Source organism: Lineus longissimus, chromosome 14 (assembly GCF_910592395.1).
Source record: "Lineus longissimus chromosome 14, tnLinLong1.2, whole genome shotgun sequence".
NCBI classification, from domain to species: domain Eukaryota; kingdom Metazoa; phylum Nemertea; class Pilidiophora; order Heteronemertea; family Lineidae; genus Lineus; species Lineus longissimus.
In genome coordinates this window covers 409,647-426,899 of record NC_088321.1, presented here as the reverse complement: position 1 = coordinate 426,899, position 17,253 = coordinate 409,647, and the positions used below count along the sequence as shown (strand labels likewise).

The 17,253-nt window shown below is 41.7% G+C and overlaps 1 protein-coding gene across 21 annotated transcripts in view; it reads left to right on the top strand.

The window, feature by feature from the left end:
• Positions 1 to 16,675, top strand: part of LOC135499086 (phosphatidylinositol 4-phosphate 5-kinase type-1 alpha-like) — a 41,395-nt gene extending 24,720 nt beyond the window's left edge. For 2 of the 21 annotated variants that reach the window (XM_064789747.1, XM_064789727.1), the window contains 8 exons: positions 215 to 271; positions 3,964 to 4,080; positions 4,312 to 4,465; positions 4,732 to 4,892; positions 5,248 to 5,262; positions 7,321 to 7,404; positions 10,420 to 10,532; positions 12,271 to 12,589. In XM_064789747.1, the coding sequence (XP_064645817.1) occupies positions 215 to 271; positions 3,964 to 4,080; positions 4,312 to 4,465; positions 4,732 to 4,892; positions 5,248 to 5,262; positions 7,321 to 7,404; positions 10,420 to 10,532; positions 12,271 to 12,405 (836 nt within the window). In that variant the 3' untranslated portion in view covers positions 12,406 to 12,589. Of the gene's footprint in view, positions 1 to 214; positions 272 to 3,963; positions 4,081 to 4,311; positions 4,466 to 4,731; positions 4,893 to 5,247; positions 5,263 to 6,224; positions 6,264 to 6,576; positions 6,601 to 7,320; positions 7,405 to 10,419; positions 10,533 to 11,021; positions 11,048 to 12,270; positions 12,590 to 13,226 lie in introns of those variants that run through there. The other 19 variants (XM_064789748.1, XM_064789733.1, XM_064789742.1 and 16 more) reach the window with 18 other exon arrangements.
• Positions 16,676 to 17,253: the final 578 nt, after the last annotated feature.

Genomic DNA, 17,253 nt, shown 5'->3' with positions numbered 1-17,253 from the left:
GATTCTCTGAAATTATCACACCACTTCACTTGGCCAATAGGATTCTGTCCTTGATGTCACATGACCCTGATACTGCCAATGAGATCTTCTCTTTCTGTCTTTCTACAGTTGACCAATCAGATCACGCCACTACAATTGGCCAATCAGATACTCTCTTTCATGTCACATGACCCAATATTGACCAATGAGCTCTTCTCTTTCTATCTTTCTCCAGTTGATCAGCCGCAGGTGAAAGGATCACATATGAGATTTCGCAAACTTGTACACCTAGGTAACGAGAAGTGTACCTCGGTTTCGCCCCTGGTGGCCACATGCTGAACTACGAGGTGGCAGAAAATGTGGATTCATAAAATTCAAAATCTTGTAAAATCTATGGAAATTTTGGAAGTATTTCAAGGCCCAAACGGAATCATTTGTGACCACTTGGTTTTCTTAAAAGATATCAACCAAGAAACGGTGAATTTATATGATGTGGTACTTCCAAACTGATGACCATCCAGAAACACACAAGTTCTGTGGCCTCTTCTCTCTCTAGTTCAGCAGTTGACCACCAGAGGGCTCCCATTGTCAGTTAGTCACACACCTCTGTTGTCACATATGCACTGTCACTACATACAATTCAATATACTAGAAACTGCAATTTTCTTAATTTTTGCGATTGGCGCAAAAATTTCCGAAAAAAAAAATTTCAGCGATTTAAATTTTTTTTAGTGATTTTATTCCGAAATTCTTTTTTTGCGAAATTTTTTTAGCGATTTTTTTCCGAAATTATTTCCAGTCAAAAATATTAAGGGAATTTTTGTTTTTTACAAAAATAAAAGTAAAATTTTGCAGTTTGCAGTACAAATTAACAAATTTCAAGATGAGATTGACAAGGTTTTCATCAGTCTGTTATCGAGTTCAATTGCCAGTAGTCAGTTTCTAATAGAAGATCTTTGCTAAAGAGCCAAGGACAGTATTCCTCTACAACATATTCTAAGCCTCTGTCGTTCACTTGAACATCTCTTGAGAGCGATGCTGGTTTCTGAAGGAAAAATATGAAAAATATGATAACATTTCAAGCACTAACACTAGATCACATCAGTCATGCTTTTGTAAGGGTCACAAGTTCTGTTTCGTGCGGCGGTCAAAGCGGTTGTTATGTTGATATGATTACTAACGTTTTGTTTTTGTACTGTTTGATATTTGATGGTAATTCACCAGATACGTACATACACCGGTGCATTTGTGGGTATTATAACCATGTTTACATCACACATGATGTTCCAAAATATAAACTTGCTTGTCTAACAAATCTAAGCATAATAACAAAATCATTTGATATAACCATGACCAGGAAAGCTCTCAATGATGAGCCCTGTCTGATGGGACTATTTGTTAGCTGTTGACTTGACTATTCATTGGAAAGCTCTTCATGAGCACTTTCTGATGGTACCATTTGTAAACCTATTGACATGACCATTCATTGGAAAGCTCTCAGTGAGCACTTTCTCATGGTACCAGTTATAAACCTATTGACATGACCATTCATTGGAAAGCTCTTGATGAGCACTTTCTGATGGTACCATTTGTAAACCTATTGACATGACCATTCATTGGAAAGCTCTTGATGAGCACTTTCTGATGGTACCAGTTATGAACCTATTGACATGACCATTCATTGGAAAGCTCTCGATGAGCACTTCCAAATGGTATCACAAATATTAAGACTAATTTTGAAGGAATTTTCTGAAATGTCCCTTTCTGAAAAAAAGCTATACACTTGAAACATAAAGCTCCTCCACTCAGTGCATATGTGACATTCTAAGCAGTTGTTCTTTCCTATACGTCTGTTACTGCTATATCATTGTAATATTTTGTTTCTTTCCAAACTTGTCTAGAAAGTCGGTTACTAAGTTACTGTTAGGCTACTGTGCTATAGTTTCCTTAGGGTATCTGGTTACCGTGGTTACTGCAGTGTTCACGCCTTCGGTCTGACGCTGGTCGGTAATTAGTTGTACTTGTTAGACAATGTTAGACGGGTTGGATCAGATAGAGTAATCAGTAATGAAGTGAGACACGCAGGAGGAAACTTCCCTCAACATAAGGGCCGTTTAGACGACGCGAAAAAATCCGGATGCGTCCCGAATCCGGATTAATTTTTCGTCGTGTAAACGCAAAAAGATCCGGATCAATGTGGTTGCATCCGGACTAAAAAGGTACCATCGCCTTGGGTGGTTTTAATCCGGATTCATCCAGATTCGATCCGAATGCGGTCTTTTCGCCTGTCGTCTAAACGGCCCTATTGAGTAGGGGACAGCTGACACCCCTGCAACCCTGCAAACACCCCTTCCAACCAGCTGGAAAGACCCTTGCAATGTAATGTACGCACTCCTAGCCTGCAATACTCCATGTGATGCAGTCAGGAGGCACAGAACTGAATCAAACGGCAGAATGCTGGATGGATGAAAGATCCACCATGTGTGAATTAGCGTAGCCAGGAAAGGGGGCTGGGGTGTGTTCGATCTCAAGTGGGAAAATTGAGTATGCTGTCTTCTGATAACCCCCAGTTGATGGTGGAGATCATGGCTTCCTCTCGGCCAAACTAAGGTTCCAGATGCCCAGTCCTGCCTTATTGTCCGTCCCACTCTCGGTACCATCTTACTGTGTGTTAGCCCCTTGATGTCCCCAGCGATGAGACATTTCTATGTATCTCCTCTAGACTTGCCTGATAAAATAGGTTGTCTCACCTAACATGACTCAGGTGGAGCCATCATTTTGCTCAACACCTTGGCTGAGACTTTGCTTTTGGCCGACGGAGTTTGGTGGAGCAACCAATACGACCGGTTGGGTACTGATTCCTTCATCATATTTGCCAACTTATCTAGACAATCATTGAAAAACATCCAAGCAAATCTTCTTCACTCATCTACAGTTGTTCCACAAGGCACTTACGAAGATCTTTGCTGGTGCTTATTTTGCCCTCTGCAATCAGTGGGAGTGACTTCATGAGATGGAACAGCAAAACTGTGCAGATTTCCACAAGGCTCAACATGTCATATGCTGTTCCAAAAGTATTTCTCACCCCCTCTGGAATAACATCAGATTGTTTTGTATCTTTTCTCTCAAATTTTGTGCTCTCTCATACTTTCAAGCCTTCTTTTTGTATGAAAAAAATAGTTATGACTTTGAAAACAAAAATAAGTTGCGCTTCTTTGGAATTTGTAAGTATATCAGGAAGAGCTTGTCCGTGTCCTGTTGCCATGGTTACTGTTGTTCCTTGGATTTTCTCAAATCTATCGATAAGTTTGGAATGACCTTAGCATGGTGATTGTTACTTGTTTGTTCAAGTGCTTGCTTTGCATGACGCAATTTTCTTCTCATTTGGAATAATGCAAAGGGAGTGTTATCTATAGATAGAAGAGCGGTAGCAGTGCATTTCCCTGTGTGGTCAGTACTGGAAGGGCTGTTCCATCTGCCTAGCTTACCCCAACAGTTGTGAATTAATAATGCAAAGGGAGTGAGTTCAGTAGTAAGAAGATTGGGTAGCTGTACATCTTGCTGTGTGATTTATAGTCAAAGAGCTGTTCCATCTATTTGGCTTACCCCATCAGCTGTAACTCCTAGGATTTCAAAGTTTGGGGGGTGCAAATCATTATCAAAATGGCCCTAATGTCTTCATCTCACCTACTTTTATATGAAAATACTACACTAGGAGCTATTCCTTCAAAGGAACACACCCCATCTCTTCAAACTACACTTGAGTTCAGTTAGATTTGAGTTGCCAAATAGACATGTGAGTAAAGTTGTCAGCACTTAACAAATTTAGAATAGAAAAAAACGATGTTTTTCTTTCATTTCAGTTACAAATTATTTGAGATTTTTTTTCAGTTCTTGATCAGTCAATATTAGAAGCTCAGTTGCTTGTAGTGCACATCGCCATCTATTGGTAGGTTTTTAAAGGATTTCTCCGTCTCGTTGCAGCTCTGAAGCATTCTCCGTCGAAGAAGAAAGCTTACGGACGATCGAGGGCTCAATCAACAGCGGGGCAGACGGACATCTTGGAAGACAATCCAGAGAAGGACAAGCAGGAGGAGGCAGGTGGGTAAAGGGAACAGCCAACTACTGAAATTTCTAAAATGTTTCATCAGAAGATCAGGCCCTTACTCAGCCAAAGGACCATGAATTTCCAATGTGCCATGGCTCTGTGCAAGTAAGAAACACTTAGCAGTGAGTTGTTATCAGTGAAATACTTGCCGTGAGACACTCAATATGGCTGCTGGAGACAGCATTTTGAAGATATCTCAACTTCATAGTTCTCATGACTTTCAGGTGCAATAGGTGGCCGCCCTGACCTCCTACCCACGACCTCCACGCCACCTCCACCATTTGAAGAGGCAGAAGGTGGCGGACCCCTGAGTGGGTCGCATTCAGAACACACATATACTAGTCCAAGAGGAGCCGTATCGATGTCTGTGGAACAAAGGTAGGGGTGAGTGCAGTGGAGAGAACAGCAGAAGTGCAGTCACTGGTTGTGTGCAATGCATTGTGTCTGGCTGTTCCATGAAGGAAACATTACCCTGCAAAATTTGATGGGACATTGGTGTTGTAGGGGTGAGTGTGGTGGAGAGAACAGCAGAAGTGCATGCATTGGTTGTGTAAAATGCATTGTGTCTGGCTGTTCCATTAAGAAAACATTACCCTGTCAAATTTGAATGGGCATTCTTCATAACAATTATTCGTATCTTTCAGGCATATTGGCCGGTACTCGCCACACAGCAATGGTGACCACATGAGAATGGCCACGTCGCCAGCACACAGCGCATCAGAGTCAACACCGACGCACACAGAGTTCACCGAGGGTACGCCATCCTTCACTACCTCTAGCCCCAGCTTGTGTAGTGAATCTATAGGTAAATAAAACCTCTCACCACACTTTCCTGGCACGATTGCACGATATTTCATCCTAGAAGGAAACAATTGAATGGATTCTCACTGAGACAGCATTTAAAGATTGATTTGTTGAGGTAGCTTACATGATTAACCAAGAGAAACTTTAGAAATGAGAGTGAAATCAAAATCAGATCATGTGTAACCAAACTACAGATGTAAACATGTCTCCCAGTTGCTGCTGAGTCAGCGAATTCGATGCTTTGTTTGGCTTCCTACTCTTCCCTCTTAACTCCTCGCTTCTAGTTCTCGTAGTTATGTGTGCCCCCTATGTTCAGCACCGGTACTAACTTGTCTTTCTGTCCTTGCGTCGTTTAGATGTATGGTGGGACCGTAAGTAACAATAGATGGCGCTTGTCTGCTTACGTCACCTCACCGTACCCAGAGGGGGCCGCTGCTCAGCTCCAGTTATTTTGATCAATATTGACAGAGATGAGACATTTCTAATTTTTTGAGGATTTTTTCCCAAAGCTTAATTTGACAGCAGAAATGGAGAGGCCCTTGCCTCGGACCTAAATAGAACTTTGAATTTTCGAAATTGGACAAAAATTAACCAATTTAGCGGCATACTTTACAGCATTTTCACATGAACATTTTTCTAAGTTCTTTTGTTGTGAGCACTGTCGCATGCCGGCGTTAGTGACAAGACTTGTTTTGAAGAACCGGGCTTGGGACCTTTGCATCAAAAGGAAGCTGGTGGTGGAATATACTACATGTGCTAAGCCATTAGTTGAAAAATTAGGGGAAATTCTTACCTCTTATTTTGAGCACAATCCAAGACCTTATTCTTTCTGTTATTTCTCTCCTCTCAACTCATCCATCTCCCCCGCTTACGCACCTTCTGCATCGTGACATGTTGTACCTCTCTATCTGAATTCCTCGCATATCCGAACATTCTCATCCAATCCATGGGAAGCGTTTTGCTCAGTGAAAGTTGTCAGCCGCTGTAAAGTGCACATTCATGTATGATTTGAATTGAAACACATGATGACTTGTTATTGCTGAATTGCCACGTCGCCTCAGGAGGTGGAGCTCTGTTTTGGAAAGTGAGGAAAACTTGCATTTAATTTGGTCAGTTTTTGCTAAAGATGCCTTTCTCGGCAGTAGGCTGTGTCAACTGTAACCATTTCACTCACAGTTTGATAAACAAGGTGTCACGCCACAGCCCATGCCACCAAACTTTGTCATTGTCTTCCCAACTTCAGAGCTCCATCACAAAAGGTACTGCTCTGGCAAATTATGAGCTGACTTTCTGAGCAATGCACTTTACTCCTCTTCTCTCTCTCTTTCCCCAGGCGATGTTTCCTCCTCTTCGGCTCACAGATTCCAACTTGGTATGCATCAAACCACCTTCACACCCTCATCTTTCCTGAATGGACCCTTCTCATGGTTCAACTGGAAGAGTCTAAACAGGGAAATAGGGGAGGAATGGTCTCATTTACACCCTAGTTTCCAGAATGGACTCTCCTAAAGCATCAACTGGAGGAGTCCAAACAGAGAATAGGGGTGAAAAGTACTCCAAAGTTCCTGAATGGACTCTTCTGATGCTTTTTGTGTCTATCCAGGGAAATGGGGTAACATTACCAAAAGCTTTATTTAATTCGTATAAATTGCGTTCACATATTACGTTCTTATCATTTTGTGCAGTCAATCGTACTAGTAGTTCTGGTGGTAAGTGTTACTATGGAAACCATCTATGCATTCTCTTGTTACTATGGCAATCAATGTGGTTGCTATGGGGATGGTCTCATAGCAACCGTTGCTGTGGTTAGAGCTGATTACTGTCATGTGTGAGTCAGTTTAGTGATGCACTATCTCTGAGCTTGAAACACTTCAGGTGCATTCGTTGCCATGACAACACTTGTAATCTCACCAGCATTGGTTACCATGACAACCAGATCTCCATAGCAACTACAAGTTGATGATAGTTTGCGGCTTCAGTCAATCGTCTAGTGGTCTGCTGTGTCAATTTGTGTTTTCAGAACAGGCAGATGAGTTGGATAATTTCAAACAGAAAGTAGTCATAAAACTGTTTCAGGAATATTTTTGGGTTCATCTCGATGTCCATTTTATTATTGCAGTTCGTACATTTGTACCCTCATTCTGTTTCCATGGTTACCAATGTGTTGCTATGGAACCTCCCCTGCGTTGGGTTCCAGCATCCTCAGCAGTCCATCCTCCTCATTCACACCAATGTTACCATAGCAACCCCTTTGCTGAGGTGTCTAGGTCTCTTGTTTCGTCCCTCTGGTTTGGTATTTCCTGAATTCCATCCGTAGCAACTGTATCATTTCCTTAGCAACCAGTCGTATCCTGGTAACCTGTGTCCTTAGCAATGGTGACCGGGCCTCCCATTTTGTTTCTCAGTCTTGAGTTTTCTCTGAATTGCAGGCACCATGAATGGGAGAGAAGTGAAATTAGATTCTCTAACAAGTGTTGAATGTCTTTCGATTCACTCAGTCTCAATAGATGAAGGTATGCGCAGTGACTGTTTCCTAAAAGAGGCTGTACGGTGATGTCTATCAGGCATCCATTTTGCACATCAATCCGTGTTCCTGTTGATGATGTCAACAAAATGTGCTTGTGTTGATAACATCTTGCTTGATGACACCACACAGCCATTCTGCTGACAACAAGGTGCACCTCATGAGTCAATGACGTGAATCTTATGTCCAAAATGGTACCCTTTTGCTGTGACTGATGGCTACAACTGTACAGCTTCTATTTTGGTTCTGCAGGGTTTCTCAGTGGCCAGCTGGGCTGCAGAAGGTGATCCCCTGGACCAATTTAAGTTTCAGCAAAACAAATCTTTTCTTGAGTTATTTGTTCCATGAAAGGTTTGATGACATTCGCGGTCGCGTTTTCCTTCAGGTCAAAACCAAGGCTCTGTGTTACCGACCTCCAGGGTGGTGGTCACTAGGATACCAGGACAGGTACTGGTTGCTAGGTCACCAAGCGGCCAGCGGCCCGGCGGCCCAGTCATGGGCGTGTCAGGGTTCCACAACTCTGATCGAAAGTATCGAGGAAACAGTGCCCCGAATCTGGCGCAGCACATGGACTCTGCTCCTGGGGCTCCCCAGCGGATTGAAGTGCGGCAGATAGATGAGAGGCTTGTCCAAGCCGGGGATAGAATGGCGACTGTCAATGTCGTACAGATGGTGAAGCCATGTGTCGCCAGGGAGCCAAATCCACAGGCACCGAGAAAAATCAAGCGTATGCAACAGGCATATGATGAGATGGCCTACCAGAGTCGGACTCCAAGGCGTTCCGTGCAAAGTGAACCTGTTTATGTCAACGCAATGTCGTCGCAAATGCTTGGGATGGCACCGCCCGGGTCACAGGTGACAAGGAATGTGCAGCAGGTAGCGGAGATGGTGCCAGCCAGACCGAGGTACCGGGCACCAACACGACAGGTCAAACAGAGTCACCGGTATAACCCAAACAAGATGAGAGTCCCCGTCCAGTATCATCATGGTAAACTTTGGACTTGTCCGTCTTTAGGCTTGGATGTGGAGTGCATTTTCTGGAGCTTTGGCGGAATCTGTGCTAGTAGTGTCCTAGAGCCAATGTGTGGACCCAGGGAATGGTGATCATCCACATCTGTCGTGGGAAATTTTAAACTTGTTCTGTGTGTAGACAGTGTGTAGATTTTCTTTCATCCACGCTACATCTCGAGCCTGGATCGTCTGCTCGAGCTTTGTGTGGACTATCCAAGGCGTTCAGCTCCATATAACAGTGATACAAGGCTATCATCCTTCAGGCAACCTACATCTCGTGTCTGGATCGTCTGCTCGAGCTTTGTGTGGACTATCCAAGGCGTTCAGCTCCTTATAACAGTGATACAAGGCTATTACCCTTCAGGCAACCTGCGATAACTATCCTGGCGTTTGAGATATTTACATGTAGTGCCTCTGTAGGAAAAGCCTGATTGAATTTTTTCGCAGTTGGTGTGATGGTCCCTTCACTTGATGTTTGGTGGTGTGAGCAGTGGTAATGAACTTGGTAGAATACCCTTACTGGCGTGGCTTTCTTGGAATGTTTTCGTAGTCGCTGGATAGACCTGCTACTTTTTCGGGAGAGAGTCGGTTATCTGTTTCTGTTTCATCTTGTAGCCAACCATCATACCCAGATTGTGCCGAGTAGCTTGCGTATGGGTAGGAAGTTCACACTTCTTTAATTGTTCTCCTGGTTCGGATGTTAATTTTTGATTGTTATCTGGAGATTTGAGAATGTTTTTGAAGAAATATTTATCTATAAATTCAACTTTTTTTGTCTCTTTTAGAAGTTTTTTGTCTCTGAGCATGATCTCTCATTTGGACCAGTGGTGTCAATTTGACACCCTTAGAATCACTCAAACTGAAATCGACAGATTCTCTGAATCCATCAGAAAATTGTAATTCCTGCAGTTCCGCGCAAATCAGCGATTCAAATCGCAGCTTCCTATGATCATGTCACATGTTTCAGCAATAAGTGTTGAGAGAATTTGACATGAGAACATGATGTCGACATACAATCAGGTCACATGTTTCAGCCATACGTGTTGATTGGCCGAGAGAATTTGACATGAGAACATGATGTCGACATACAATCAGCTACTAAAACTGTTTGCCAAAAATCTGTTTGAACCTAAGTCTATTGATACACCACTGGTCTTGTCGGAGTTCAATTCTTTTCATCATGTAGACTAGAATTTTACTTTACTTGGAGTCACGTGTGATTCGTTTGGTTTAGATTTTCCATAAGATATCATTTCTTCCGTGGTTGTAGCATTTTGGTAGTTATCAACCTGCATGTTTTACATCCCTTGTTTTGCTAAATGAGAGTTGTCAGGTTTTTGAAGCTTAGTATGAGAATTGTGGATCTATGGTGTTTGAAGTCGGACGGCTATAGTCAGGTTGACAGAACGCGTCACCAAACATTTCATTGGGATTATCATTGTGACATAAATGGTGATGATACGCATGGTGTTGTGATATTGTGAACCTTTCATTGGGAATGAGATGAGATAAATAGCGATGATATGTGTTACGTGGTGTTTTTGTCCTTTGACGTTGTTTATAAAGATGTGTCCTTCCAGTTGTCTGATGCAGGGAGTGGAGGGTATCTGTCTTTGACCAGTGTCTGATGCAGGGAGTGGAGGGTATCTGTCTTTGACCAGTGTCTGATGCAGGGAGTGGAGGGTATCTGTCTTTGACCAGTGTCTGATGCAGGGAGTGGAGGGTATCTGTATGTGGTCCAGGGGACTGAAAGGAAGTGGAGGGTATCTGAATGTCTTCCAGGGAACTGAAAAAAACTAGAAATAGAAACGTTGGGGGAAAAATAGATTACGGTGGAATGTGAATGGCCTCCGATACAGATAGTTGGCATATTACAAAAAAAGTTTTATAAAACTTAAAGCTTGTCTTCACAAGTTGAGTTTATTTGTGAAATCTTTGTGATGAAATGTCCATGTCCATTTGACTGTTGGTAATATTCGGGTTGTCTTTGCAGAGTTAGCGGTGAACACGAGTCATCTTCGTGGCAGTCAGGAGCTGGAGGAGCTGAGAGAAACGGTCAACGATGGCATTGACAATGGAGAACCTGTGACACGTGAACCAGAAGTGGTACGTATAGTTTGAAAACTGGCCACTAGGGGTGTGACATGATATTGTCATTAGCTAAAGTTCCCATGAGGTTCTTCAGAAGTATGAGATTTTTTCTCGCATTTTTTCGTTTTAAGCCCGTTTTCAACAGACGATCAAAAATAAACGTTTTCATTTTTTCCAATTTTTTTCACTTTCAATTTTTTTACTCACTCGAAAATGCATGATTGGTGCACACGTTATCTTCATCCATGGCCTTGTTTAGATGTTTTGTCTCTATGGCAACCACCTTGATTACCATGGTAACCATTAAATTTGCATCCATGCGAGTAGTTTCCCTGGCAAACTATAAACTGTGGTGAACAAATCTCTCTTTTAAATTGTCACCATTTCATCCATGATGGTTTATCGTTAACCAATCTGCATTTCCATGGTTACCCTTTGTGTTTCCATGGAAACTGTATCTTAGCAACCATATGCATTTTCAAAAACCTATCCTCTTTTCATTAGGCAACCTAAACTTGAGAACTAGAATGGTAAGAGGGCCAGTTAAAGATTTCAAATTGATGCTAAAGTGCTCCTTTTTTCTGCCTGTCTATTTTGTTTCACAACAGTGACAACTCAAAATCACGATCTTTTTGGAATGATTTCATACTCGTGAAGTTTGGTGAAAAATGTCTTTTTGTGGTGGGGAATTTTTTTGCACTATCACTGGTATCTAGACCAAAGCAACGCTATTATTTCTTTATTTTACGCTAAATTCTGTCCAAACTTGTTGGAAGTGAAGTTCAAGGTCGTGTTTGGGGCTTTTAGCTGAATTAGCATTATTAATGGATTGTGCACAATTAAAAAACTAGCTATTGGTGTACTGGGCAGAAAAAAGGAACATTTTAATCCAGTTTCCGTTAACCTCTAAAATTCTAATGTAACGTCTGCTGCTGATTTCTCCTCTGTTTAACTCCCTAACAATGCATGATTGTACGTAACCACGGTGAACACACACATCTCCATGGTAACGAGAAACGAGATCCACCAATGAGATGACTTCTTTGGTAGTGATGTCTGTCGCAAATTGAGCAACACCCAGGAATATAACTTTCTGGGCTGGGTTGCTCAAATCACAAGTTTCAACATTGTCGTCGGCCTTGGTATGAACAATGTTATGAACAACCGGGCCCTGATCCGAGTTTTGTCAGCTTAACCTGGCTTTATCTAGACTCAACGCTGAGTTTAAGGAATTGATACCTCACTGTCTGTACTGATTGTCTCACCATGACCGCTCGGGTGGAGCTAAAATGTTGACCAAAACTGAGGCCAACATTTAAGCTCCACCCGAGCGGTTGTGGTAAGACAATCAATACCGACAGTGAGGGATCAATTTCTATTCTAAAACATCTCAAATTAGATATTAACATATATGTGGTTTTAAATGCTTTTGACTGCTTCCATATTTTTCACCAACCCAAGCGGTTATGGCTGCCTAACCATAACCGCTGAATTCAAAATGAGGCTCCAATGGTGCATAGTACATTTACACTGTAGAGCGCAGTACATTCTAAATCCAGGTGTTTTAGAATTATAAGTCAAGGCAGGAGTGACAATCCTGTTTTGAACCACCTGGGCCTGATCACGATGCATCGTAAACATGTTGTATTCCACTTAGAAGAGAACCCCTCGTTATAATTTTTGGCCCAAAATGCATTTTCAAATTTAGAAATATTTTCTTTTTTTAATCGTCAACATTTTTCTTCCTCCTCAGATGTTTGAGGTTGGTATCGTAAGTCTTTCTTTTTTCAACCTGCCACCCCTACCTTGCCAATTTGAACCCATCCACTTGGTGCATTTGCTTTCAGTTGGTCGGTCCAAATTTTCTTCGTGGGGGTGTAGGGTTTAGCTTATAGTACCTTGACTTTCTCAGTTTCTGCAAATTACAGTTTTCCTTAAAATATTGCAAAACAACCAAATAATGTCAACTTTTTTCCCCAAATGGGCTGAACTTTGTATATTTTGAATGAATGTTTACCAAAAGCATACACAGCCAGAATTGTCATTCAATTCACTTAGCAGACGGACATTGTTGAAGAGAAATGAAAATGCTTAAATGGTTTTGGCTCCAAAATGCTTGTCTTTGTTACTCTTTACCCAGAATTCCCTTGCAGTCAATGTTGTTCTAATTTCCATGTTGTGAAATGCAGTGTTCTTTTTGGTGCTTTCATCAGGGTGGGCCTTTCTAACCAGAGTGGATGCACCACGGTGGTTTACAATATCTGTCGGTGTCTTCTTTCTATCTGTTTGTAGGATCTGCTATTTGGTTGTTTTCAGTTTAGGGTAAAGTGGTACAAGTCTAGAACAATTACAATTATAACCTGTAGAGTAGCTGGCAGTAGTGTATACTGCCTCACCTGGTGTATTCCACTGCTTGTGGTGGCAGCGGGGATATTTTTGGCAAAGTGTCGATTGATCTTTTGTTTTTGACATTTTGAAAAGAACACGAAGGCCAAGTACGTCTTTCATGTCGGCCCTGAAAGAAGTGGTGTAATCTTTCGAGATGTTACTCAATAAGCATAGATAATGACACCTGGAGTTAATATTTTGATAAAATGTGCTTACAATTACAGTATTCTGGGTTACAGAAATAGTTAGTTCAGTCGTCAGAGATGGCGCTACTAAAATAAGAACTGCTGTTTCTGATCATTATCTCCTTTTATTTTTCAGACTTACTTGTAAATACATGGTCCAATATGCTGACAAAAGGGGGCACTATCGACATCCTGCTGAATCAACAATAATGTGATGTACGATGGACGTCAGAATCTGATGATATTAACAGTTTCCATGGCAACAGTATATGTCTCCGCGGCAAATGCTAGGCTACTCTCGTGATGGCAGAGGACATTTAGATGTGGTGTCAAGAAATCAACACTAATGCAATTTTACAAAATGTATGTCTGTTTATGATGGTATCCATGGTAACAGATCAGTTTGTTGGCATCTCCGATGCAACGGATGTATCCATAGTGATGATAATGTGTCTTCAAGTTGACTGCTTAATATATGTTCCACATTTTCCAAAAGACCACTGTAAACTTATGTTCTACATGGCGGCCATTGTTTGTTTCCATAGCAACAAGTGTTAACCATGGTGATGAGTATTAATGTGTGGGAAATGGATTTGATTGATGTGCTGTTTTCAGAAGGACAGAAGTGTAATAAATTAATCACTGAAATTAAGGCAGAATTGTAGATCAATCATGAGCTGAACCAATGGCCTCCGCGACATTTGTTAGCGTTGATAGGCCTTGCTGTAACCAAGAATGAATTGATATGAGACTAGACACATCAGTAGTTGGAACCGGATCCAAACTGGGTTAACTTGTTATGTCACTGTGGTTTGAAGCGAAACTGTTTCGGTTGGGTTGGGGTAATACTTTAGCGAGCAAGGTGTTTGTGGAGTGTGTACTTGAGATTCTAGTTCCTTCGGTGTGTTTAGTTCTGAACTAGATGACAGGGGGCGTGAGAAGACTTTATGAATATGGAGAACGTACTTAGGAGGCTGTGGTGAAGAGCTTTTATGGACCTTGAATTGTAGGAAATTGAGCCCATGAACGGGTGACTCCCACTTGGTCTCCTCGATCAGCACCTGGCAGTCAAAGATGACGTCAGAAGCTGACTCCGGGCGAAGTTAAAGACCTACTGTGGCGATGTGGTTATTCTATGATGTTCTAGATGAGCAGCGGAGACCATTTCCAATTGTGAGTGCCAACGCGGCCTTGTGTTAGAGCGTTATGATAGTAAGATACAGTGTATAGTTTAAACAACTTTTCAGCGAATCTTATTCTTCAATCTCCATTTCTAGGTTATAAGTGTTATCTTTACAAAATTCAGATACATGTATTTTCGAGAATATTGCGTAATTTTTCAAAATAGCATAGCGGCGCATGAACATGACATTTAGTACTAAAGTTATTCTTAGAGGGCGCTGTTTAACCTTATCATCAATGTGCCAAGAGTTTTGAATTAGTGATGTCGACTCTGACCTCCGTGTAATGTGGGTTTTTTTGCTGCAGCTAGAGTACTCTCAATACCAACTTTCAGCATGATCAGTCTGGAAGGGGTTGGTTTCCATACAGTTGAGCCTTCGTTTCCATTCAAATGAAGCATGGTAAACCATACATTGACACATGTTTTGGGCTCCGGAGATGACATTTGGCTATGTGTTCCATAACCCAGAAACATTTTGTGATATGGATAGCCAGGCTAAATTTGATGTATGGAAAACAATCTCATTCTTGACTTTATTGTGTTCAGTCAGGCTGGAATTTTTTGAAAGTTCAGACTCTGTTTTTTTCGGTCGAAAAAGTCACTCTAGATAAAGTCTTCGTGTTCGTCTACTACTACTTCTGCACATTAGTTACTGATTTCGCCCCTTGGTGGCAGCACTGTAGATCGTACTTTGAGATTAGACGCTGTTATTGTCGTTAAAAAGTACTCGATGTAAACTTTCAGCGATACCGTCTTTGATATTGTCCGTTTGGATGAACTTACACAATTTACGATAAAAAGGGACTGATGACTGGTGACTTACTGATGACTTACTGATGACTGATGACGGATGAATTATTGATGACTGTTCAGTAAGATCCATTTGTAATTCCGCTGCCAGGGAAACAAACCACAACCTGGTGTTTTGGGTAAATGTCCTAAAGAGTAAAAAGAACCACCCTGGATCATCACACCTCCAACCCTATTGGGTCTGATCGACAATCTAAGAGAATGGGAGGCAAGTGGAATCTAGTCTTTTTAAAATGGGAGAAAAATCGTTTTAAAGTGCGTCGTTTCAGTCTTTAGGCTTTGGGAAGCTTGAGGTAACATATAAATAGCATTCTCGTGGAACTTGTCGGAAGCATTTATCATTGTTGTCGTGGCAACAGTGGGTATTCCAGAGACTGGCAAAGCATGATGGGATTGACGAGGATTTACTTGAGAATATGGTAGACTTACTGAAGTATCCTTGAGAATGAGGTAAAGTCAATATGGTGCGGTGCTGAGTGAGGTTGGGCACTCTTTACTATCCTCGTCTCCAAGCTTGATTTCCAATGCTTCATGTCAATGTTCAATGCCGATTTCAAGTTTTATGACGAGGTTGGTTTTATTTGTGTTGTAAATTCTAAGTACGAATAACAAATGGCCAGAGTCGTTTTACCAACCTCGTTACCAGGCCACTTCTTGTATTTTGATGTGTAACTATGTAAGTCATGCTTCTGGTTAAATAGTTATGTGTTACACTGCCACCTGGTGGCTGTGTGTGGCACTACTTTGCGTCAGAATGTTCTGAGTTGTAGAGGGTTCCGGCTTAACCCACCTTTGACAAAATGTCAATTTAATAGATAAGACCTGAATACTATTCTCATTCACAGACCAGACATGAATCAATGACATATTTTTTTCAGTTGGTTGCATGTTCTGGTTGCGCGCTTTCAAACAACGCAAATGAGTGTTGTGCTGCCCCTGGTGGGAGCCAGTGACACCAAGGCCCACTGCACTTGGCAGAATCACTCAGTTTTGACTTTTCCTGGTTCCAAAGTAAATTGACCACTATTTTCAAGAAGCAATAAGTGCAGAATGAAAATGCCTTTTAACCTCCAGACATTACCAGAAAATTTGTCTTCAAAAAGAAAATAATGCACCGTGGAAACGTGGTCCATAAACTTTTGAATAGGGCTGTACATAAGAGCCAGGTGATTCTGTCATTATTTCAGTGTAACTGGCCTTAGCTTGGAATTCAACTGTTAGAGAATTGCGTTCCGTGTTGGAGAACATAGCCATCATTTTGTTCCTGAGACTCAAATTCAAACTTTCCAAAACGTCGGTGATTTTCAAGACTGCTAGAGTCGTGTAGTGTTGAAGAAGATGAGAGAATCAGAGCTGGGGACCAGGTTGGACTCAGCCTGAAGGTACACTTGGAAAGAGTTGAATGCTGGGAACCTGGACTTGCATGAAGGCTAGTCGTTCTCTCATGATATGTAAATGTATGATAATTAAGGAGAAAATAATTTGTGGCTCGTGATGCCCCATGGTGGCATTAGATAGAATTAATCAGAATCGCGTGATAGGTTCTGGTATGTGTAAAATTTGGGCTGGAGAATATTAATTATATAAAGATAAAGAAATGATGTTGTTGTTGTTTATTTTGTTGATGACTTGTGTTATGAAGCCATTTTGAGGTTCAGATGTACCAGCTGCTAAAAGCTTCTCCAAAAGAAAGTGAGATAAGAAAATGAAGCGGACAGAATCTCCGATCTGAATACCTGAGTTGTGGCGATTGGAAAGGATTGGTATGTGGAGGCCTTACTATAGGATTGATGCCACTAATTCGGGGCCGATTTCTTCAATCAAAGTTCACTTCTTCGTATACGGCCGGACTGCTGTTAGTATACACAGTTGATCACTGAAAGGTAAGAGTCATGATGTGGACGGCCATTAACATCTTCAGCGCTGAACCACGTAGATCTACGTGGCCCAAATCCCCCTCCCCTTTGAGCTGGTTATCGAAGTCTCCAGGACTTCATGAAAGAACTACGCCATCGCCATCTTCAGGGCAAGGTAGGAACTGAAAACTGAAAACTGTCTTTTCAGTTCCACATATGCCCTGAAGATGGCGATGGCGTAGTTCAGAACTATAAATGACATAAATGCAGTATTTTTTCGCACAGCAGTCCAAAAGGGCAGTGACATAACATTA